Source organism: Gossypium hirsutum, chromosome A02, assembly GCF_007990345.1.
Source record: "Gossypium hirsutum isolate 1008001.06 chromosome A02, Gossypium_hirsutum_v2.1, whole genome shotgun sequence".
Classification (NCBI taxonomy): Eukaryota; Viridiplantae; Streptophyta; class Magnoliopsida; order Malvales; family Malvaceae; genus Gossypium; species Gossypium hirsutum.
This window is the reverse complement of record NC_053425.1, coordinates 82,312,188-82,338,775: the sequence shown is the minus strand read 5'-3', so window position 1 is coordinate 82,338,775 and position 26,588 is coordinate 82,312,188. Positions and strand designations below refer to the sequence as shown.

At 35.2% G+C, this 26,588-nt stretch overlaps 2 protein-coding genes across 2 annotated transcripts; both read right to left on the bottom strand.

Annotated features, from left to right (window-relative positions):
- Window positions 1-3,001: 3,001 nt before the first annotated feature.
- LOC107951930 (protein FLX-like 3) lies at window positions 3,002-6,692 on the bottom strand. Its single transcript, XM_016887114.2, is given in 7 exon segments — window positions 3,002-3,339; window positions 3,441-3,517; window positions 4,135-4,280; window positions 4,429-4,906; window positions 4,909-4,960; window positions 6,185-6,260; window positions 6,389-6,692. Coding segments are annotated over 5 exon segments (822 nt in total). The 5' UTR covers window positions 4,955-4,960; window positions 6,185-6,260; window positions 6,389-6,692; the 3' UTR covers window positions 3,002-3,264.
- Window positions 6,693-24,441: 17,749 nt separating this feature from the next.
- LOC121211394 (uncharacterized) lies at window positions 24,442-26,140 on the bottom strand. Its single transcript, XM_041084156.1, has 3 exons — window positions 26,085-26,140; window positions 24,583-25,461; window positions 24,442-24,502 (listed from the first exon to the last, which is right to left on the bottom strand). The coding sequence occupies exons 2-3, from the start codon at window positions 25,452-25,454 to the stop codon at window positions 24,442-24,444; spliced, it is 933 nt and encodes a 310-aa protein (XP_040940090.1). The 5' UTR covers window positions 25,455-25,461; window positions 26,085-26,140.
- Window positions 26,141-26,588: the final 448 nt, after the last annotated feature.

Sequence of the window (26,588 nt, the reverse complement as noted above, 5' to 3'; positions counted from 1 at the left end):
CTCCTTCCCACTTAAATAGCAAAGAGAAACAACCCATCCTCAGCAGTGACACCATTTGTCTTCCCTTTTACACCATATATAAATTCTACACCAAATATTGATGACTATCTTAATTACAAAGTATGCACTTTCAAGTGAATCATATAAATCTGGAAACATCCAACCAAATGTTAACCTAACATCTATCATCATCCTTGATCACTTAAGATGTTTTTCCACTACCAATCAAAGATTACTAAATCTGGCACATCCAAAGGAATATTTCAACACATACTGTTACAAAAAGATCCTGATATCACAGTAGGTCTTTGAAACTTTTGTTTGCAGGACCTTAACTTTATCAAAGCCCTTGGAAAATGAGCATTCCCATTTGTTTAACTCTAACTTTATCAACCAGAAACCTAACCCAACCAATGTCAGATACAAATGCTAAAAAACTAGCAATGATATTTGTGTTAAAACAGGCTAAAAACTTTCTTCGCAACCATAGTGTCATATAACCACTAAATTCCATAGGGGGTTTGCATAATTAGCCCAAATAAAAAAAATAATAATAAAAATAAAACAAAACTATAACCACTAATCCCAAATGGATCAATACCAATAATGAGCTTTGATGTGAGCATTAGCAGATAGGTCTATCTATATAAAGCAGGATATGCCAAATTAAGAGAATGAAATCAAGGACACGTGGCAGGTAAAATCAACGAAAAACAAACATCAAATTGAAGATCCATGGAACTCATATAGCAAGGACAGAAAACTTGCCTACTATAAAGTAAAGAACAGTAGTCAGCCTCTTCCACATGGCATGCCCATCATCCTTGAGATATTTTTAGTGTCAGGTCGATGCATAAAAGAACCACTTGTAATTTCATAGGTGGCTGGGATATGTTGACCACTGAATAAATTTGCTGAACAAAAATGACAGCTGAGCAGTAGAGTTGCACCAGAACAAGCTGCAGATGATGCTAGGAACATGGCATAAAACTACAGACCATGGCTATGAAAATAAAAGGATGAATTGAAAACAATGCTTCATCCCATCAAGGAGCGGTGATTTTTTTATTCAACTACCATGTGTGTTTTGAAAGGATATACCAATGGCACCAGGCCATTTATGGCAAAGCGTCCAATAACTAAAGAATACTCCAAAAACGAAACCCTTTTCACTGTGTAAGACATTGTGATTCACTGCATCAGCTTAATACTAGAAATCCCTCAAATATAGAACGCCATCAAACTCTATCATAAATCCTCTTAAAAAACAAAGGAATGACTATTTGAATCATATTTCAGTTCATTTTTTGTGAGCTAAACTTTCTTGTAATTCTGATAAACTAACAAGAACATGTTAACTAACACTCAAGATAAGTATTGGTACTGCATGCATAAATGTCAACATTGGCCCACACTTCAAAGTAGGGAAAACCTACTTTAATCATCAAAGTAATTATAAGAAGTTCTGCAAACCATACCAAGATTAGTACTTTCTCTATACAAGATACTTCAAGTCAAAATCCATTAGAAGTCAAACCAACGGTCCTGCTCTTCAGAACAATCTCAAGACTCCATGGGGGGGGGGGGGAACTCCCGCACCAGTTTTCCATGTCATATATTCCAAACAGAAATGAGAACCATTCCCAACATGATTTCCAAACAAGTCCTGCTCACACAACATGCCATTTTAAGATTCCCTACGACACTTGCACCTCCGAACTTCAAAGAGAACCTGGCAATGGATACTGAAGGGACTTTACAGTAAATGTAAGAAAGACAAATGATTCTCCTCTTAAGATTTCCTAGCAAGGAGAACACCAATGAACTAAATTCAAAGCCACTAAAATTTGCAGCAAACACCTTGTAGCAATACCTAAAATGGAAATCCATGAAAATACTAATATTGAGATCAGCTAAAGTAAGGCGAGAGCTAAAAGGAATTACAGAAAAACTTAATAAAATTGCTATGGATGCTATAGATGGTCCAATACTGAATAAACCATTTCCTCTCAATGGAAGGATATTCTCTTTGAGATGCAAGTTTGTTCCATCTGCCAGAGCTTGAAGAATTCCCAAAGGACCAGCATATTCAGGCCCAGTATGTTGTCAGCGGACAAGAAGAAACAAGAGCGAATAAAATCACAGAAAAATTCAGCTCCTGAACATCCTAAATGATTTACTTCTGTAGCATGGGATCATTCTCTCTATCCAACAGAACATCCATATCATATCAATTAATAAATAACAATTCATTCTTAGAAATTTTTATTCGTGGAAAACACGCAACTCAACCTCCTAAGGATATTCCAAAACTGCACATCGGATTCCGCAGGGGTACAAGGTTTCAATTCAGCTCAGAATGAATAATATGCATTCAAAGTTTAACAGAGCAACTCTGAACAGTCCATAAAGTGACCCCTCAGAAGCAAGTTGAATCATATCCTCCACATCAATTTCTGCTTCCGAGAGTAAATGCTCAAAATGATTAGATCCCCATCTACCATGAGAACATTATACCCTATTTATCTTCCATAGTGCACTCAAGATTAACAATATCCAATTCCAATGCTTCAATTTTTAAGAAAAACATACCCTCAACAAAATACACAGATAGTCAAGTGCTGCACAAGAAGACCTACTAACTAAAATCATTAACCAAAACTAAAATGTAGAATCTGAGTGCCATTCAACATTCCATTACCTTGCTACAGCTAGGCATAACTTCATTGCATCCTTCTAAAATATACTATTTCACAAAAATAGTTCCAGGAATTTTTCCAAATCAATAAAAACCATACCATGTCAATTAACTTGCAAGTTCTACGTTGGAAGCAAAAGCTTCATTCATAAGCGCCATATATTTCAAGCACCCCCCAGACAACTACCCTATTCAGGGGCCAGCACTAAAACTGAAAGTAATAACAGTTATAATCAACCAACAATGCTAGTAAATTATCTAGAAACAAACAACCAAAAGATAAAAGAAAAAGAAAACTGGCAATGAAGCAATGAAGAATTGGATCCAATAGCAGTCCAAATTATCATATTACGAACTTGTCTATATATAAGGGGGTACCACCTCCTCTACCAATTACCATAAAGTAACACGGAATCTCATGTAAGAAGTTCAAGATGACTAACAAGTTATAAAGATAAATATTACTGATGCGGCATGCATGCATAGATGAACTCCATGCTGATCAATATTTTGAACTTCATAGTGAAGTAACAATGTCAGCCTTCTTCCATCAAGTAATAACTTTCCTAGCGACGATTCATGCGTGGCTTCTCCCAAGAAGCACGGCCAGGTCCGTAAAAAGGACCCTTGTCAGCAGCACCCTGTTAAGTAACGAGAAAATTTAATCGAAAAAATCACAATCCTAATTTAATAGCTTTATGGTCAAACAAAAAAAACCAAACAAGTAGATGAGCACAAATACCAGATGAGCCCCATATCCTTCATATGAAGCTGGAAAAGCGCCCTCTGAACTGTTGAATTTCATCCCATACGGTGCACCTGGAGCAATCATTCATTAAGCAACTGAGATTAGAAGCAACTTTAAATAAATGATCTCCAGAGTCGATATAAACTAATACATTATTTTATCAACTCTAGACAAGGAGAGAACAAGGGAGGAGGGAACATAGTTTCTATAGAATCAACCATGACAAAATCCAGGTAACATCAATGCAGGTTAAATGGTGTCTACAAGAGAACCCAGCCATTTGAACTTCAGACTTTTCACTTTTAAGGTCCCACCTACAGAACTTCAGGATCGAAAAGAAGAGAGGAGGCTGGAGGTTGAGCATTTACGAGATGAGTGAGGACCTATGTTTGTGTAGTAAACCATCCATTGGATCCCCAGAAAGATATGAAGGACCAATTAACACTTGAGAACTTTTCTCACAGATATAATCCATCATGTACAATTGGGCTTGGTAGGAAAGGGTCAAAATCCTATCAGAATAGCGACAGGAAAAAGAGAAATCCAGGATGCAAAAAGGTGTGGAACATGGACTGAGCCAAAGGACTGAAAACTAATTAAAATCAAGCACATTTAACGACCACCATCATGCTACTCAAGTTTGAAAAAGAAACCTCGACCAGATAGACAAAAGAGAGATGGGTCAAACCTGCAGCCCATGGTCTAGCATCCACACTAGAAAGTTCTGCACGTAGCTTTTCAACTTCACGTGCCATGGAGACCATGTTCTTCTCCATTGCTTGTCTCTGTTCCATCAGCTCAATGTTTGCCTTTTTTTCATAATCAATAGCAGTCCTATGAAATAAAATTTGAAGTTTGCATTTGAATATATGATCGGATAGATAATGAGTGATGCTGCAAACTAAATGCTCAATGGAAAAGAAGTTCTCTTATTCTTTTAAAGAATTCAAAATAGAAGGGTAAAAATGATTCAGCCACATACCTTGCACGCATCAACTCCTGGTGCAAGCCATCAACTTCTGCTCTGAGAATAGGAATCTGCTGATTATCAGCTTGCAGCCGAGTAATATCCTTCTTGAGAGTCTGAACCTGGCCAGTTAGATCCTGATTAACGTTATTCAGTTTCTGAACTTCTGAGCGGAGTTGCATAGCCTCTTTTTTCAGTGGCTCAGTTGCACGAAGATCTGCCTCCAGTTTCAAGCCTTTTTCAATAAGTCCCCTTGAATGCAGTTCCTGTTCTGCACGAATTTCACCAATGACAAGATTCAAACGATGAATTTCCTCCTTTGCAGCCACAAGCTCTTGTTGTATAGCCATTCGATCTTCTACCAGCCTGTGGTTATCAGTCAAAAGCTTTCGAATTTCAGCATGCTGCATTTCAAGTTCTTCCTCCAACAACGCAGGATGAGGTGGCTGTGGCAGAGGAGGACCACGAAAGAACGGCCTCTCGGGGGGAATCCACGCCGGTCATTGAAGGCTTCACGAGGAACGCGGTTTCTCCCAGCCATTTTAAACTATTTTGGGAAAATGTAACAGAACAGAATAATTTTTAAGTCAGCTTTTATGAATACTAGAAGCACTTTATAGTCAATTATTATGAATACGGTACTGATGACAGAATCATATACTCGAAAAGTTCATACAGAACCTGCTGATCAGAGTCTTAGTAAAATTATGTGACAGTAGCCACACATAAGTGGCAACTGGATCAAAAAGATCTTCCATAATTAGTACCCAGATGATAAAAGATGCAGCTCAACTGAATCACGCATAAAACCATTGAGCAGAACTAAGATGAATCATACATACTACCAGGAAACAGAAGCAACAAAGTCCAGAACTTTATCCACTTCCCTAAGTTTCAATTAAGAGTGTGAATTACAAACCTTTTCTGAACCATCAGATCCCCTAATTCAACCTTAATTTCCCATAACAAAACATACTCAACATCATGTTCAAACTCTAATGATGCGATAAAATTGATGGCTGCAACTACTAGCAGGGCAATGAGTGGAGCACACAGGAAGAAAGGACAACAGAATTGCCAAGGGCGCTGGGAAACACAGAACTAGAAATAGAAGAAAACGACAAGAGAATACAACTGTTACGAGGTCTGAAGTAGCAAATTATAATTAGTTAGTCCAGCTGTTACTTGCCAAATGACACATTGTCCTCCACCTGTTACTTGCCAAATGACGCATTGTCCTTGCTCCCTTCTATTTGGAAATTCAGATACGACATCATCTAACGTGTGCTCATATAGGACAGTGATGTAATGAGCTCATTATGAATGAAGAATAGCTTTTTCTTCCTCTAAATTCTTTCCTATTTCTGGTCTTTCTCTTCTCTTTTTCCTTCCAACTACCTAACATCGTATCAAACTACATGTCACTGTTCTGTGACATATAGCAGACATTCAACAACCAAGCTGCCATTGTTGTTGATTGGGCCTATCCATTCCAAAAAAACACTGAAAACCCTAAATTTTGCATCAAATACGCACATTAAAAACACTTAAAACCTTATTCCACTTAAACCAACTTGGAATTTGCATTCATCCATTTCCAATTCCATATTAGCTTCTCTTTTATCAACTTTTGCATCAAAATATATAACATAAATACACATGCACCCAAAAAAAATACAAGGAAAATCAAATCCAAAAATTCACATAAATTACCAAATAAAACCGAAATTCCCAAAGCAAATAGTTAAAAAGTTTAAATTCCTCTGCTGACCAGAGCAGATTCGGCTACTAATGATTAGATTGAGGAAGATTTTCTACTTTTGTGCTCCTCTTTTACACTGTTTTGCCTGCGAAAAAAACCCAGGTAATCAGGCAAAAAGTTATCCGAGAATCTGAGGCTGAAGTTTCGGTTTTCAATATTCATGAAATAGTAATCAAATTAAAAAAGAATAAAAAAATAGGCGTTGATTCAAACCTTCGGGCAAGGATATGAATGATAAACTAGGGTTTGTGAGATGGGACTTGGTTGAAATATCAGAAAAGCATTTTTTTTTTTTTTTGCAGGTGATGTTCTTCTAAGAAAAGTTAAGAGGAAAAATAGGGAGTAGATGAATGAAAATTGAAGATTTAAGATCGAAGAGAAGGCTTAGCTGTGTGCTGAATATTGTTGGCCAAGGATGCAATAGCACTAAAATTAAATTATAGGACGTTCGGAACTAAACCGACCGCTTCCGCCACTAACTCTTCATTCAATCAGTTTCATTTAGAGGTGGGTTATACTACGTACAATTTAGAGGTATATTATACTAATACTGCAGGCTGGAATAAAAAGTAAGTTATACATATCCAAACCCACACTTACATATGAAATATATATATTTATTTAAATATAATAATAATAAAATATATAATTTGAATTTAATTAATAATAATCCAGTAGGCTAAATTAACTATATATGACAATTTTTTTATTTGTCTTTTTAGGTCATTTCTTTAATTTAAAGAAATAGGTCATTTTTTAGAAAGAAAAGGAAAGTGCATCCAGCTAGTCATGCTTTCTATACAGTTGGCGGGAAAGCTCACCCAGCTAGACGCGTTTTCCTGCCACATGTACAGAAAGGTCGCCTAACTAGACGCGCTTTCCCATTCTCTCTCCCAAGGTTAGGGTTTTTAAATTTTGTTAGGTTTATGAGGTTAGGTATTTTTAAGGGTTTAAGGTTTGGGTTCAATGGTGAAATCGCAAAAGTTTATAAGTAGATTTGAGGGGTTGAGGATGTGATAACGCTTCTTAGAAGACATACATTATATATGTCATGGCGGACTAGGACCATTACCTCAGAAACTCATCTTGAGGAAATTAGATTTTGGGGTGACAGTGCTTAATAAGATCATAGGTCGAAGTTTAGGTGGAGGTTTCAGTCCGCGGCCATGATGTAGTAACAAGCTCGAGTATAACCAGGGGCCAATTGATGGTCATTATGCGGTCACAAATTCAAGCTTTTTAGATACCTGCAAATGATGCCTTATATAGTAAAATTGAAGTCATAATCATAGGGGAAAATGGAGTGATTTTTGATGTAATCAACATAATTTTTTTCTTTATTTCCAGCAGTTGATATCTTTAACCTTCCATTTTTATCCAAAGGCTGACACCGAGGTGGACACAAAAGGGTTCTTAGGCGAAAAATAGATGTTCTAGCATAGTAGATGTCAAACTCGGGTCAATGCGACAGTGGTTGTAGTTATTAATGGCTTGTTTAATAACAACGATCGTTGTCACCTCGAAAAGAGCATCACCTTTACTGCACTACAACAGCCACTCCCCACTTGAAAGTCCTCCTAGGTCCATGACGATGTTGGCCTTCGGAAAAGAAAAAATGTTAAAGGTACTGGCTGCCTAAAAATGGAGAAAAAAATTACGCCGATTATAGCGGGAAGCCTCATAGTTTTTCCTAATGATTATGCCCTCAAATTTCCATATTGTATTTATAACGCAACATTTCCGGGTATCCAAAAATTTTAAGCTCGTGGTCGCGTAACGAAGGTCAACCGACTCACCCGTTATACCCCAATCCATGACCATATAATGACCATCACTTGAGACCTCTACACAGACTTCCATCCTTGATTGTACAAAGAAAAATCACCCCAGAACCTAACTTCCCCAGGATAGGCTTCAGATGTAATGGTCTCATCTCGGATCACATTACCGACGACTCAAGAATACCTCAAACTATCCAAATTTTATCAACGAATGAAATTTTTAACATTGAGAAATGATGTATAGTGAATGGATAGAGAGGTTGGAGGAGAAGATGTTTGAGGGATAATGAAGTATGGAGTGAAAGACTCATTTTATAAATGTGGGGGTAGGGTGGGATTGTAAAGGAGAAAATTCCCATGATCAAAGATGCATCGCAGGATAGCGTCTTCGATGAATATATTCAAAATGTACTTTAAATCTATTGAAAAATTCGAGGGGTCAAGTACTTTTATTTTTTAGAGAAGAAAAATGTTAGAGAAGGCTCGTCCATCTGGGTGCGCTTCCCTCCTTCTCTAACACTTTTCTTCTCTAAAAAATAAAAATGTCTAACCCTGAGAATATTTCTAAATATTTAAAGCATGTTATGAGCCACAAAATACCCTAATAATGAAATTATATGACTTTTAAGGCGCCGTAACAGCCCGATTTAGATCCTAGTCGAAATAGTAGTTTCAGGACCACAAATCTAAGTCAAAAAAATATTTTAATATTATTTTCTGTGATTATAATATGTGAATTGATATTTGTGAGAGTTTGGTGTAAAAATTTTATCGTTTGTGTGCCGATTTGATAAAAAGGACTTAATCACGTAAAATGTGAAAGTGGCTAGCTATTTGTTAAAAGACCTCAATTGCTATGGTTTATTAGAGGTAAGGTCCTTGTGTTGTAAATGGACCATTGGTTTAATGAATGAACAAGTATGGACAATAATTAGTGGAATTTTTAATGAAATAGCTAAGGTTAATTTTGTAATTTATGTATTAAGTCATGATTAAGTAAAACAAAAGTAAAAGATGAATGTGTTCATCTTATTCTTGCCGAAAATATCAAAGAAAAAGAAATAACAAAAGCTTTTAGGGTTTGGCTAGGAAATTTGAAGATTAAGGTATGTAATTTGATTCGTTTTTGATAATTTCTACGTTTTTGTGATCGTTGTTAAGTGTTCTAGCTAGCCCATGCTTAAATTCATGAAATTGTTGATAATTTGATAAGAATCCATTGATGAATTCATGATTTTTGTGATGTTAAATGATGAAATATGAAAGCCTAGTGCTTGATATACATGTTTTGTAAAGTGATTTTAAGTAAAAATGCATATTAGGGACTAATTTGTAAAAATGATATTTTGAGGGACTAAAATGTGAAATAAATGAAACATATGGGCTTACATGGACACCATATATATTCGGATAAGAAAGTGTGTATGGAAATTTTGTGTATTTTATGATTTTGTGAATTAGGGATTAAAGTGTCAAAATATGAAAATATGAGGGCTAATTTGTAAAATGCCCTAAATATGTGTATATGGATTGAATTGAATGTTTTTTGAATAAAAGGGTTAATTTTGAATACATATAGATCAAGAAATGAGAAATTCGGACCTAGATCGAGGCAAAAACAAAGTGCTCGATTGATCGACTAATATCATCGTCTCTACGTCTGAGGTAAATTCGTGCATAATACATTTGGTTTAAACAATGTTTATATATGATGGAATGTATGGAAATGAGATGGTGAAGCTTGAGTACGTGAAATACGGATTGATTATATGCGGCACTAAGTGTGCGAATAATGAAATAGCTACGGCTATTAAAATGGCACTGAGTGTGCGATATTAAAACAGAGTTGACTGAATAAGTGGCATAATGTGTGCGATACCAATATAAATTCGGTTTAATGTAACGCCACTAAGTGTGAAAAATTATTATAGCTTCAGCTAATCAATTGGCACTAAGTGTGCGAGTTCTTTGAACGTTAAAGCATGATCGAATGGCTTAGTGCATCGAGTATTGAAGTGATAAATATGATAGATAAAAAGGTGATGGATCAGGTATGTACGAAACCTATGTGGTTGATGATATTAGGTATGAAGTAGATGAAATGAGTTGGATTGAATAGCATTATGAATGCTAATTATAAGCTTAAATATGTGGTATGAAAGTAAGATATAATCGTGAATAAGAATGAGTAATGTGATGAGTTTTATTAATTGTTGATTAGTTGATTGAATCATAATTGATTGATGAGTTAAATGTGTTATATCATGAACTTACTAAGCTTTAAATCTTACTGTGTGAAATGTTCTCTGTTTTATAGTGTTATAAAGCTAGCTCGGATTTGGGGATCGTCAGCGACATTAATCACAGTATCGGACATCTATTTTGGTACCGTTTTGAGAGTTGTATATATGGTATATGGCATGTATAGGCTAGTGTCATTTTGGTATGTTTTATGTTGTGAATATTAGCCATGAGTTTTGGCTTGTAGATGTTGATATGTATGGCCTCTTAAGTTGGCCTAAATGGTGTGTTTGCTAAGTAAGTTATATGATGCATATATTACTTATGTGATGGTTTAATTGTGAAATGTTGAAATGGTAAATTTGTGGTATGAAATAGATGATAAAATGATTTTGATATATTTTGGTTGCAGAATTGAGTAGTGAATTGGATGGTATTTGGATGTTATGGAATATGTATAAAATGGTTGATTTGGTTGCCTATAAATGATGCAAAAAATGTTGTGGTTTTGGTGTGTTTGAGATGGGTGGAAAATGTGGCTTAAACCAAGCCCAATTTCACCCCACACGGTTGAGCACACGGGCATGTGTCTCGATCGTGTGCCTACTGTAATTTAGTTATACAAGTCAGTCTCGAGCACGGCCTAGACACATGGGCGTGTCTAGTGGTCGTGTGAGGCACACAACCTTGGCAAATAAGTGTGTGTGGTCATTTCGAAGGGCACACGGGGTAGATACACGGGCGTGTGGTTAGCCGTGTGACCTAAGTCAGTTTCGACCACGGCTAAAGCACACGAGCGTGTCTTAAGACCTTGTGGTGAAGTCAGTATGTATGCCCTGTTTTGCCACGGCCTTGACAGGAGCGTGTCTAATGCCGTATGAGGCACGCAGTCTGCTCACACGGGCGTGTGACCTTTATAACTTTGAAAAATTTTTAAGTTTCGAAAAATTTTGTATAAGCTCAGTTTAGTCCCGACTCCTTTCTTTGGACAACTGTCTACTTATTTTTTTACTTCTGCTCATCCAGTTCATAACTGATATTGAAATGAGTCGACAAGTGAAATCTGTTATTTACTATGACAGTCAAAATCTATAATACAGAAGTCAATGTGGTATTTATAGGAGCCTAGTCCATGGAATTGGCGTTCAATCGTGCCATTCAATTGCGTGAGCTACGGACTATAATCAGGAGGAAAGTCGGAGGTTCGACCAGAGGAAGAATTTTTAGGTTGCAATGCAGATATCTTACTTCCGTTGACCCATATAGGTATAAGCTATTTGATGTGAAAGGCGAGCTCGAGGTTGTCATATCATTTCACTACTCAAGCGGAAATGTTGTAATAGAGTTATATGTTTAGTTTGTTGAGGCTGATGGATCTGACCCATCTTCGACTACCGTTGCGGCTAATGCTGGAACCGAAGCTGAAGCATAAACTCCTATTACACAATTGTACTGTGGGTTCACTGGCTTGTTACAAAGCTAATACTATGATGCCCCCGAAACATTTATGGGTAGACATTTATCAGTTTCTGACACGAATTTAAACTTTGGTGGTCACTACCAGTCGAGGTATGAGAATAAACTGAATCTCAACACTCGGACTTGACATTCAATCAGTGTGTTTAATTTCAACTTTGATGGATCGATGTATTGGGGCAAAGGCACTTATATTATGAGGCATCGACATACACCAGCCACCAAACTAGTGTAGATTTTAGTAAGCACATGGGTTACAAAAGAATTGATGACTTACTCCTTTCAATCGGGTCCGACGAGGGTACATCGAACCCTTTGGTTGAAGGTGACAATGAAGGCACATATGAGGAAAAATGCGCAAATGAGAAAGAAGATACATCCGAGGAAGAAGATGTAGGTAAGGAAAAAAGGGTAGTGGATGTAGTTGATGGATTAGAGTCAGACCCTGATCCAATCTAGTAGTACGGCCTGGATGGTTCAGAAGTGACATTTTTTTCTAAACCAAGGCTAGTTCCAACAAAACCAGAACCTTGCTGTTCTGACAATGACGGCTCAGATAATGCTCTAAACCTAGATCCATGATTTAAGGCATATTAACCTATGCCCTACATGACCAACATCGACCTATCGAATGAGGATGGTTTAGAGTTTTGACAGCTACCGCACAGAACACCTGGTCGTGCAAGTTCATCATAAAATGTACATGTACTAGAAGTTGGAATGGAATACTCAAACAAAGATACTTTCCTTGCTACACTGAAGCGGTACAACTTCAAGAACAGTGTGAACTACTACGTCATGAGGTCTCGTTTGGAGAAATATAAGGGAAAGTGCGCAATGCGTGATGGGAGGTGCAAATGGAAAATCATGCAATCTTTGTAGAAGAAAATCAAATTGTAGACGATAAAGAAGTATTTCGGTCCACATACTTGTGCTGTGGCAAGTGCACTATGCGATCCCTACATTTTCTAACATAATGTGACCTATCCAGGGTTTTTTTTTTATTGCGTAACTTTAACCCAAAATTTACAAGTGCAAACTAGGATCATTCCAGGCTAGATTCCTTGAATTAGTAAAAAATGATGTGTGGTCTGATAAATGTCAAAAAAGTTTTGATGAGTTCAAAAGTATGTTCACAGAGGCACCAGTGTTCACTCAGCCCAAATCGGGTAAGGAATTTCTTGTTTTTAATGATGCTTCCTTGAATGGTTTGGAATGTGTTTTGATGTTGGAAGGAAAAGGTTATCACATATGCTTCTTGGCAGCTTAAAATGGACAAAAAAAATTACTTGACTCATGATCTTGAGTTAGCTGCAGTTGTGTTTGTGTTGAAAATTTGGTGTCACTATTTGTATGGCGAGAAATGTCGCATTTTTACTGATCATAAAAATTTGAAATATCTGATGACCTAAAAAGAGTTGAATTTGCATCAACGAAGGTTGTTAGAATTGCTAAAAGATTACGATTTAGTAATAAATTATCATCTAGGTAAAGCAAACATTGTTGTTGATGCTTTGAGCCGGAAATCGTTTTTCACTCTCCAAACGATGAATGTTCAGCTTATTCTGGAACGCAACGGCTCCATATTAGTTGAGTTAAAGGTTAAGCCTTTAATTTTACAGAAAATTCGATAATTTTAGTTTGATGATTCGAATTTAATAGCTAAGCTGAAAATAGTTAGATAGCTTATTTCAATATTGATGCATATGGCAATTTATATTTTCGCAATAGATTACGTGTACCAGACGATTCATAATTGAAACGGGATATCTTAGTTGAATCTCATAGTAGTGTGTATTTGTTACATTCGGGCAGTACAAAAATGTATTGTGATTTGAAACAAAGGTACTGATGGCCGAGAATAAAACGTGAGATTTCTGAATTTGTAGCGAAATGCCTTGTTTGCCAACAAGTAAAAGCGGGGCATCACTGTAACATCTCGAAATAGGCCTAAATGGAATAGTGGTTGTGAAACCACAAATCTGAGATAGAAAAGTTTATTTCGATTAATTTTTATGATTTACCGAGTGATTAGATGAATGTGGTAGAGTATTGATAAGAAATTTTATAGATTGCATGTTTAATTTGCCTATTAGGGCTTATTTGCAGAAGTGGCTGTAACAGCCCGATTTAGGGCCTAAACAGAACAATGGTTTTAGAACCACAAATTCGAAGTCGAAAAATTTATTCCGATTAAGTTTTAAGGTTTATTTATTGATTAAAATATTGTGTAAAAATATTGTTAAGAAATTTTACTGATAAAGTGCTTAATTGGACTTTTAGGACTAAATTGCAAAAGTTGCAAAATATGTGTTCCAATTCATAAGTACTTGATTGAAATGGGGTTTTAAAGAGGAGGTCCTTAAATGGAATTAGACCATTATATTTCGTTTGGACAAAAATGGGCATGAATAGGACAAAATTTTAAAGAAAGGCATTAAGGGCATTTTAGTCATTTGGTAATTAAAAGAAATAAAAAGGGAAAATAAAGCCAAATTTGACTCATCTTTTTCAAGGAGGCCGAAATTAGCATGGGGAAGCCATGGCTAGGGTTTTCAAGCTTTCCAAGCTCAATAATCCCGAAAAATGAGATTTGAACCTAGAATGGGAGAAAAATCGAAAATCGGGAAAGTTGGTAAAATGGCCGTTTTAGTGTCGAGGTAAGTTCATATGTATAATAAGCATTAATTTATGCATGTTTCAATGTAAAATTGATATATTTACTATGATTTCCAAGGTGTTGAAAGTAAGTATAATTATGATGATTTAAATGTTCAATATTAATTCGACATGGAAATGAGAAAGTATGTAAGTTTGTATGTCAATAATACATTATCTTTATTACGTTTTTATATTTCAGCATATTTTATGTATTGTAGCTGATTTTTGAATTATAATTGACTATTAGAAGAATGGAATAAAGTATTAGAAAGTGAGATACTTCCCATTTGAACCTTCGGAATCGAAAGATACAGATGGTATGTAGCTAGGTCACATGTGTAATATGGGATGTATACCATGTGTACAAGAGAGCTACGAGACATTATGAGGTAGCTAGGTGGCATGGGTGATACTATGTGTACACCATGTAGACAAGAGAGCTACGGGATATATGTAGCTAGGTCGCATGGGTGATACTATGTGTACACCATGTAGACAAGAGAGCTACGAGATAAATGTAACTAGGTTGCATGTGTGGTTCCAGGTGAAGGACACCATGTAAACAAGAGAGCTATGAGATAAAGTGGCTAGGTCACATGGGTGGTACTAAGTGCTCACCATGTGTACAAGAGAGCCAAAATTATGTGTACAATTGAGCTAGGTCACATGAGTGGTGCTAAGTGAAGGCCACTATGTGTACAAGAGAGCTTCGAATTTTAAAGGTGGGCTGTGTGCGATACCATCGCGTATCTGTTATTATTCCGAAGTGTTCAACTGGGAAATTGATTAAATGAAATTTTGTATGACTTTGTGATGATAAGTGTAAGTATATACGTGTGTAACTTATGAGCAAAATGGTCGATATGTGATTGGAAATTGGAAAGATTGTTATGGGTAAGTGATGAATACAATTGAAGTGTGAAAGATCAAAATTGACAATAAAATTGTTCTGGATAGTTGCAGTGATGAGAGTCTAAAAATTTACCAAAAATAGTATAAATTGAATCAGAGACTGAATGAGATATCAAATTAAAGCTTAATGAGTCTATTTTCATATAACAGAAACAAAGCAAGCAAAGGAATTTTATATTCTGAGATATTTAAGTTTCTATGAGACTGGTTCAGAATGACTATGTGATCCCCTGTTCTGACTTTTAAAAATCATTAAAAATTGTTAAAAAATAATTATGGGATATAATTTATATTTTTGAAATCCTTAATGAGTATAGTTTCAAATGAAATAAACTATAACATCATATGAGTTCTGTAGGAAAAGAAAATTTATTTGTAGTGAAGAGTGGTCAGGGAAGTTGAGCAGTGAAACAGGGGTAAATTCAATGAATAAACTGTACTAATTGGCTAGACCAAAAATTCTTAAAATTTTATGGTAAGAATATACATGAATCTAGTTTCAAGAAAAATTTACGGTTTGTAATTTGGAGTTTTGTAGCTCCAGAAATAAATAATTTAGCTGCTAGTACTCTGCTAGATAGCTTATTTTGAACCTGTTTATAATTGTAATAGTGAAAGTATGTGTGTTTGTGATGATAATATTCCGTGAACATATTGTGACTTTGTTTAATTATGATAATGTATTGTTTATTAATATTTACATATTTACTTACTAAGCTATAATGCTTACTCCCTTCCTTTCCTTTTTCCTATAGTGTCGCAGATGTTAGCTCGAGTTGGAGGTCGCCGGAGGTTAAATCACACTATCAAACTATTGATCGATATATAAAGGTTTTAAAGCATGATATGGGCCTTGTAAGTTCTTTTTTAAGGGACAACTTGAATATGTTTGAAAAGTTTAAAATTTGATGAAATTTTATGTCTCGGTTTTAAATGATTACAAGTACTCAAGTCCGGTAATACCTCGTACCCTGTTCCAACGTCGGATACGGGTAAGGGGTATTACAATCACGTCCCATCTAGATTATTGCAACCTATTATGATTCCTGATGGAAATGGGGAAAGGTTACCATGGAGTTTATAATGGAGTTACAGTTAACACCAAAAAAGAAAGATGTGATCTAGGTTATAGTTGATCGGTTAACAAAGTCAGAAAAATTTATACCCATACGTACAAATTACTCACCTGAGAAATTGGCTGCATTGTATATTTTTGATATTGTCAAATTGTACGGTGCTCTATTTTCGATCATTTCTGATTACGATCCAAGATTCACCTCTAGGTTTTGAAGTAAACTTCACAAAGCTCTGGGTACCAGATTGAAATTTAGTGTAGTTTTTCATCCGCAAATGGATTGTCAGTCATAATGGGTGATTCAAGTACTCGAAGATATGGTTTGATACTGCATCTTAGAATTTGAAGTTTGTTGGAGAAAGTTTATTTCGTTGGTTGAGTTTGCTTATAACAACAGTTATCAACCGAGCCTTAAAATGGTGTCGTACGGAGCTCTATATGGTCGGAAATGCAGAACTCCTTTTGTACTGGATTGAGTTGAGAGACATAAAGATTTCTGGAGCAGGTTTTATTCGCAAGACCGAGGATAAAGTTAGAGTTATTCGGGATAGTTTGAAAGTTGCATCCTGTAACAGCCCGTTTTCAATGAAATCGGAATAGTGGTTTCGAGACCACAAATTCGAGGTCGAAAGAAATTTTATTTTAATATTATTTTATGGTCTACATTATGATAGAAATATCGTATAAAAATTTCGTTAAGAAATAGAACATTTTGAGGATTTCGTAGATAACGATGATTATTCATCATTGAAAATTGAGAAATTATTAAGGTTAATTTTGGAAAGATGATAAAATAATGATGATAAATTAAATAATTAATTAAAATATAAGTATTTTTATCATCTTTCCTAAAACAAAATACATAGAAACCCTATCCATGGATGTTGAGTTCAAGTGAGCTATTTTTGCTTAATTAGGTATGTATTCTTATCTCGTTTTTAATGATTTTTATGTTTTCGAGATCATAATAGCTTAGTCTAGCTATCTTGGGGATTCATTTGCAAAAATTTTAATGTGTTAGGGTTGTTCCATGGATGAGTATAGTTGAATTATGAAGTTTTATGGTAGAAAATGAAAGGTTGTTGATAGATAAGCAACTTTTGTAAAAAGAATTTTGATGAAATTATGATTTAGAGATTAAATTGAAAAGATGGAAAATTCATGGAAAAATTCTAAATTTTATGAAATACATGGGCTACTATTGTTATATAAGAAAATCGATTAGCCTTGAATAAGGATTAAATTGTATGAGTTTCATTTTCCGAACCTAGGGACAAAATCGTAATTAATTAAAAGTATAAGGGCAAAATAGTAATTTTGCCAAAGATGTGTATTGGACTGAATTGAATGTGAATTGTATTAAATTGAGTTAAATTCATTCGTATAGATCTGGATAGACCTAGTATGGAATTGGATTGAGGAAAAGAAAAAGTATCAGAATAGTAGCTTACAAATCTACGTATACTTGTCGAGGTAAGTTCATGTAACTAATTTGTATATTTATATGTTTAAATTGAATGATATGTATGTGAAATGTATAATTTCCATGTATAAGTATTGATCACATATCTGACATGTAACACCCCTTAACCCCGAACCGTCGCCGGAACAGAATTACGAGGCATTACCGGACGTATCGAACGATTTACAACAATTCTTAAATAAATAACCAATATATTAAAATAATTCATAAAATTTATTAGTTTGTTTACCAAATGACTTCATTTTTTTTTATAAAAATTTCGGCAGCATTTCTGCTTATTTTTACATAAAACCCCCTGCAAATTAAAACCATATAGTTCCCAAATATCACCAATTCAACCAATTCATTTCACATTCACATTTTCTATTCTAAATACTTCTAATCAAACTCAATCTACACAATATCAATTTAAAATTTAACAATGTACTAATTAGATAAAATAGATAGACTTCTTTCATTAAAATCCATAAACTTTTAATACTAACATTTTTAACCATTATATAATAAAACATAATAACCTTTATACACAATCTATGTACATGCAACCTTTACCAAAGGAAAAATACATCACCAAGTTTTGCCGAAGCCGGGATTAATCTGGATGCTGAACCGGGACCTTTGACTTCTATTGACCTGCGCACGGAAACAACCGTACGCTGAGTAATTCATACTCAGTGGTATTACCATAATTCAAATTATAACAATAATGTACATGTAATGCATAAATCGTATATACAATTTAAATTAAATATTTCAACAATAGCAATTCATCAACCAATATCGTATATCCACAATTTGAGTTTGAATAATTCACGAACCTTAGGTTCATTTCTCAATCTCTTTTCACATTTCAATTCACAATTCAACTTTTTCATATCATTTCAATAGCTCGTTTGACCAACTCGTTCGGTTTATCATTTCATCATTTACCCTATTAACAAAACTCGGACTTTGGCGGATACACGGATCCAACCAAACACACCAGAATGGCACCCAGTGGCTCATCGGATAGTTCGAAGCAATAGTTGACACCCAGTGTCTCATCGGCAAAGCCGAAGAAAGTTGGTACCCAGTACCTCATCGAATCTATCCGAAGAAATATAGTGACACCCAGTGTCTCATCGACTCGAGGTCGAAGTATCCCTGAACTCTTCCAATCCTATGGCATGCCAACTATATCCGACTCAGCCCGACTAGTTAATAGGGTATTTAAATCACATATATTCTCAATTCAATTACAATTTTTCACATTTTCAATTCAATCATTTTCCACCTTTCAATCAATAATTATTTCACAACTTCACACATTTTCACAACTCAATACATTTCCATACAATTTAATACCATTCACAATTCGATTCAAATTCATTTCCCGCTTTCAATCAACAAACAATTCAAATATTATTTCATATCAACTATTCAATTTAATTCCCACTCATAATAATAATAATAATAATAATAATAATAATAATAATAATAATAATACTAATATTAATACTTACCTCACATTTCATTTACTAGACACATAAATTGAAATTTAACATTTAAAAATAAATAATTTGAATTATAGTAATACAAACCGTTATTCTCCCGTTTTAGTCCTCGATAACTTTCTCCTTTCCTTTTGACGCCGATGCCTTGGGTTCTTTGTTAGCTACGAAAATAATAATAATTTGTAATATTAATTACAGCACTAATTATAATTATAATAAATAATTGAATTTCTATTCAATTTCTTCCTAATTCTCAATTTAATCCTAACTAAATTCACTTACTTTCCTAATTCAATTCACACTCTATTTCTATTCAAATTTCATCCAAACTAAAATTTAACTATCAAAATTTCAGCATATTTTGCTAATTTTGAATTTCCCTCAATTTAGTCCCTAAAACATAAAACTTATAGTTTCTTTTACAATTTAATCCCTTTTTCAATTCTAACTTAAAATTCCTTCAAGTTAATCCCTAATTCATCTCTTTTGTTCAATATAAACTATACTTGAAAACCTATGAACTTACAAAATATCAACTTAATTCCATCAAAACTTTGTTTTAAAGCTTTTAGAACATTAGAATTAAGAGAAAAGGGCTAATTTGACTTACCAATTTAAATTTCAAGCTTCAGAAACCCTATTTTCCCTTTTTCTTCTTTTTCTTCTTTCTCCCCTGTTTCTCCCCTGTTTCGTCTCTTCTATTCTGTTTCTTTCCTTTCTTTTGCTTTGTTTTTATTTCTTTTTATTTCATTTACTTTATATTATATTAATTAATTATAAGTATTACAAATGTATGTATTTTATTAGTACTCTTGCATTAATTCATCACCATACACTTGTCTCAATCTAACTAATTTATCAATAAAAATCTCATAATATTATTATTTAATTAACAATTATCTTTTACTTAATTTTCAAGTAAATAAATAAATGTAATACACTTGTATTTTATTTTTACCACACACTTGGCAAAATCATAATTTATTATTACCCAAAAATCTTATACTAATTATTTAATTATTAAATATCTTTTAATTTAATAATAACTAATAACTAATAATAAATAATAAATATCTTATACTAATTAATAAGCAAATGAAATCTATAAACTACAAATATATACATACTTTAATTACACATGTATTACTTTATCATGTCTTTATTTTAATTTATTTAATAATAATAGTAATAATATATTTAATATTTTATAATTAATTGTCATAAAAATCTAAGATTTTTATGCACATTTGCCGCCTCATGTAATAAAATAGGCTTAATTACCTATTTGGTCCCTTATGATTTCTTTTAATCTATAATTATGCTTTCACTCTTTATTCAATTTAATCCTTTTTACTAATTACTCATAATTAAACTAAATTCACCTATCTAAAACTTAATTAAACACACAACTAGTCTCGTAAATATTTCTAATAATTATTTTCGGACTCAATTTACTAGGACGGAGGCCCGATATTATACTTTTTCGATGCCCATGAATTTTGGGTCATTACATTTCTCCCCCTCTTAATAAATTTCGTCCTCGAAATTTACCTGAGAAGAGATGAGGATATTGTGCTCTCATTGTCTCTTCCGGTTCCCAAGTTGCTTCTTCCACACTATGGCTTCTCCATAAAACTTTTACTAAAGGAACCCGTTTATTTCTTAATTCTTTCACTTCTCGTGCTAATATTTGAACTGGTTCTTCTTCATAAGTTAAATCAGATCGAAGTTCAATGTCTTCAGTGGGAATAACATGAGAAGGATCCGATCTATATCTCCGAAGCATCGAAACATGAAAAACATCATGAATTTTCTGTAACTCTGGAGGTAAGGCTAATCGATAAGCAACAGGCCCAATTCTTTCCACTATCTCATACGGCCCAATAAAGCGCGGACTTAATTTTCCCTTCCGACCAAATCTCAAAATTTTCTTCCACGGCGATACTTTGAGGAATACCTTATCACCAACGGAATATTCAATGTCTCGTCGTTTCAAGTCTGCGTAAGATTTCTGTCTGCCGAAAGCGGCTTTCAGTCTATCTTTAATCTTTTTAACTGTTTCTTCTGTCTCTTGAATCAATTCCGGCCCAATCACTTTTCTTTCTCTTAATTCTGTCCAACATATTGGTGATCGACACCTTCGACCATAAAGTGCTTCATACGGAGCCATTTGAATACTAGATTGGAAACTATTATTATAAACAAACTCGGCCAATGGTAAATAACGTTCCCAACCTGATTCAAAATCAATGACACAAGCTCGAAGCATATCTTCTAATATCTGAATTACTCGTTCAGATTGTCCATCAGTTTGAGGATGAAAAGCTGTACTGAAACTAAGTCGAGTACCCAATGATTCATGCAGCTGCTTCCAAAATCTCGAAGTGAATCGAGGATCTCTGTCTGAAATTATTGATACCGGAATACCATGTAATCTAACAATTTCTCGAATATAAACCTCGGCAAGCTTCTGTAATGACCAGTCGGTTCTAACTGCTATAAAATGAGCTGATTTTGTGAGTCGATCAACAATCACCCAAACAACATTCTTTTTACTCACTGACAATGGCAACCCCGTAACAAAATCCATGGTAATGCGATCCCATTTCCACTCGGGAATAGTAATAGGCTGTAACAGGCCTGCTGGTACCTGATGTTCTGCTTTTACCCGCTGACAAGTCAAGCATTTACTGACATATTCAACTATATCTTTCTTCATTCCTGGCCACCAATACAGTTCTCGTAGATCACGATACATCTTCGTTCCTCCTGGGTGCAAAGCAAAAATACTATCATGTGCTTCTCGGAGAATCAATTCTTTAATCTCAGAAGTAGATGGAACACAAATTCGATTCCGAAATCTCAAACAATCATGCTCGTCAATACTAAAATTTTCTACCGCACCATACTGTACCATTTCTCTTTTCCTCATCAACTTTTCATCTTTTAACTGTGCTGCTCTGATTTGATCAAACATCACCGGCTTGACTCTTAACTCAGCTAACAAACTTCCATCATCCTTAATACTAAGTCGAGCGAACATTGCCCGTAATTCAACCGCTGCTTTTCTACTTAATGCATCTGCTTCCACATTTGCCTTCCCTGGATGATAATCTATAACACAATCATAATCTTTCAGAAGTTCAATCCACCGTCTCTGTCTCAGATTCAACTCCTTTTGTGACAGAAGATATTTAAGACTTTTATGATCAGTGTAAATATAACATTTCTCACCATACAAGTAATGTCTCCAAATCTTCAATGCAAAGATTACAGCAGCTAACTCTAAATCGTGTGTCGGGTAGTTGCGTTCATGTGACTTCAACTGTCGAGATGCATAAGCTATTACTTTTCCTTCTTGCATCAATACACAACCCAAACCATTCAAAGAAGCATCACTGTACACTATGAAATCTTTCCCTGATTCTGGTAAAGTTAAAACTGGTGCCTCTGTCAACATTTGTTTCAATGTTTCAAAGCTCCTCTGACACTGATCATCCCAGATAAATGGAACATTCTTCTGTAGTAATTTGGTCATCGGCAAAGCTATCTTCGAAAACCCATTTACAAATCTTCTGTAATACCCAGCCAAACCAAGAAAACTGCGTACCTCTGATACATTCTTTGGTGCCTTCCATTGAACAATTGCCTCGATCTTCTTCGGATCAACTCTAATCCCATCCGCAGATACAACATGTCCCAAGAATACTACCTCTGATAACCAGAATTCACATTTACTTAGTTTCCCGTACAACTGTTTTTCTCGCAGAATCTGTAGCACGGTTTTGAGATGCTGATCATGCTCTGACTCTGACTTCGAATAAACCAAGATGTCATCAATAAAAACCACCACAAACTGATCTAAATACGGCTGAAAAATACGATTCATCAGATCCATAAAAGCAGCTGGAGCATTAGTCAACCCGAACGGCATCACCAAAAATTCATAATGACCATATCGAGTACGAAATGCAGTCTTCGGAACATCACTTTCTTTTACCTTCAGCTGATAATACCCAGATCTTAAGTCAATCTTTGAAAATACTGAAGCTCCTTTTAGCTGATCAAATAAATCATCTATACGGGGTAACGGATACCGGTTCTTGATCGTCACTTTGTTTAACTGCCGGTAATCAATACAAAGCCGCATCGATCCATCTTTCTTTTTAACAAACAATACTGGAGCTCCCCAAGGTGAAATGCTCGGTCTAATAAATCCACGATCTAACAAGTCCTGTAACTGCACTTTCAACTCTTTCAACTCAGTGGGCGACATTCGATACGGTGGTATAGAGATTGGTGCTGTACCCGGATACACTTCTATAGCAAATTCAACCTCTCTGTCAGGTGGTAAACCCGGTAGCTCTTCAGGAAATACATCTGGAAACTCACATACGGTTCTAATCTTACTGCACTGACTACCAACCAAATCAGAATTAATAACATAGGCTAAATACGCTGTACAACCCCGCTGAAGCAATTTATTAGCCTTTATTGCCGAAATAATACGTGCCGACCCATTAGTACGGATACCATTTACCTCAATTCTGTCCCCGTCTTCTGTCTGAATACTAAACTTCTTTTTATAACAATCCAATACCACTCCGTGCTCAGCCAACCAATCCATCCCCAGTATTATATCAAAATCTCCAAATGGCATAATCAACAGGTCAATAGGAAAAGTTTTATTTTGTATAATTAACGGGCATCTCGGACAGACCTGATTCACTAATACTGTTTGCCCCAACGGACTCGACACTTCTACAGTCACTCTAGATATTTCAGAATTAAATTTTCCCAATTCAACTAATTTTGAATTTATATAAGAATGTGATGATCCGGGATCAATTAAAGCATAAACAGGCTCAGAATATAGTAAGAATATACCTGTTACTACATCGTGGGCGTCACCTTCTTCCCGTGTTCTGACCACATAAGCTCTGGCAGGTACTTTAGCCTCAGACTGCTGAGTAGCAATATCACTGCTTCTCCTAATACTTCCTCCCCTTGAAATCGAACCACCTCTTCCTAACCCTCTGCCTCTAGCTGTAGATACCGATCTCTGTGATGTCACGGGTACAGTACTATCAACTTTCGAACAGTCTCTGATGAAATGGTCTGTAGAACCACATCGAAAACAGCCTCTAGTTAATTTCCAACATTCCCCTCTGTGTTTCTTTCCGCAGTGTTGGTAGTCTGGAATATCTATTTCTCGGGAAGGACCTCTCACACTGCCAGTAGATATCATCGTCTGTTTTCCCCTACTTCTACCACCTCTGTCTGACCTGAAACTGGATCTCCAACCACTTTGGAATTCCTTTAATCTTTTCGGCTGAGGATTCGAACTGGTAGTTCCTGTACGCTTCCCGGTTGGTCTAACAACTTCAGTCTTTTTGTCGAGGCCCAGAACTTGTTCCACCATTTTAGCTCGTTCAATCAAATCTACTAACTCAGTGATCCGATGAGATACTAGCTGCACTTTGATCTCGTCTCGTAAACCCCGTAAAAATCTTTTACAACTATCGGCTTCTGTCGGAATAAACTCAGAGGCATATCTGCTGAGTCTCGAGAATTCCCTCTCATAATCTATTACTGACATATCACCCTGTTGTAGCAACAAAAACTCTTGTTTCTTGTCTTCAATATACATCTCTCCGATATATTTCTTTTGAAACTCCTTCTGAAATAGATCCCACGTTATCTGACTCTCTGGTAAATGTCGAACCACTGATTCCCACCATAGATAAGCCTCCCCTTGTAACAACGATACGGCACAGATTAAACACTCTCGGGGGGTACAATCCAATTGCTGCAAAATTCTTTTAGTCGACTCCATCCAATTTTCAGCTGTGGATGGATCAACTCCTTTTAGACCCATAAATTCAGTGGCACCATATTTCCTCAGTTCCTTTATCGAAGCCCGTCTAACAGTAGGTACTGAAGTCGTAACAGGAGTAGTTCCTGCTACTCTTTGTAATGCATCAGCTATAATTCTCAGTAATTGGGATTCATCTCTATCTCTGACATTTTCTCGTTCTACATTAGAAGGTTGGTTGCCTAACGGATTCACACTCGGTGCAACAGATTCTGTTTCATCTAATTCTCTATCTTCACTATACATTCTTTCATCAGTATCATTTATTCTTTCTTCAGACATCTTTAATCTATAAAACAAAACAAACAAATAGGTCAGCATCCAAAAATCCCGACTCAGTTTAACTTGACAGTGGCATGTACATCTAGACTCAATTTCGAGCTCGATTTAGGCCGAGAATCGGCTAAACCTGATAGCTCTGATACCACAAAATGTAACACCCCTTAAACCCGAACCGTCGCCGGAACAGAATTACGAGGCATTACCGGACGTATCGAACGATTTACAACAATTCTTAAATAAATAACCAATATATTAAAATAATTCATAAAATTTATTAGTTTGTTTCCCAAATGACTTCATTTTTTTTTTATAAAAATTTCGGCAGCATTTCTGCTTATTTTTACATAAAACCCCCTGCAAATTAAAACCATATAGTTCCCAAATATCACCAATTCAACCAATTCATTTCACATTCACATTTTCTATTCTAAATACTTCTAATCAAACTCAATCTACACAATATCAATTTAAAATTTAACAATGTACTAATTAGATAAAATAGATAGACTTCTTTCATTAAAATCCATAAACTTTTAATACTAACATTTTTAACCATTATATAATAAAACATAATAACCTTTATACACAATCTATGTACATGCCACCTTTACCAAAGGAAAAATACATCACCAAGTTTTGCCGAAGCCGGGATTAATCTGGATGCTGAACCGGGACCTTTGACTTCTATTGACCTGCGCACGGAAACAACCGTACGCTGAGTAATTCATACTCAGTGGTATTACCATAATTCAAATTATAACAATAATGTACATGTAATGCATAAATCGTATATACAATTTAAATTAAATATTTCAACAATAGCAATTCATCAACCAATATCGTATATCCACAATTTGAGTTTGAATAATTCACGAACCTTAGGTTCATTTCTCAATCTCTTTTCACATTTCAATTCACAATTCAACTTTTTCATATCATTTCAATAGCTCGTTTGACCAACTCGTTCGGTTTATCATTTCATCATTTACCCTATTAACAAAACTCGGACTTTGGCGGATACACGGATCCAACCAAACACACCAGAATGGCACCCAGTGGCTCATCGGATAGTTCGAAGCAATAGTTGACACCCAGTGTCTCATCGGCAAAGCCGAAGAAAGTTGGTACCCAGTA

Excerpts from the sequence above, each read along its gene's own strand:
- LOC121211394 (XM_041084156.1), bottom strand. The coding sequence starts at position 25,454 with ATGTCTGAAGAAAGAATAAATGATACTGATGAAAGAATGTATAGTGAA. Across the intron at positions 24,503-24,582 it reads GGTTGGAGATCCAGTTTCAG|ATATTCCAGACTACCAACAC; the intron begins GTCAGACAGAGG and ends CCCGAGAAATAG.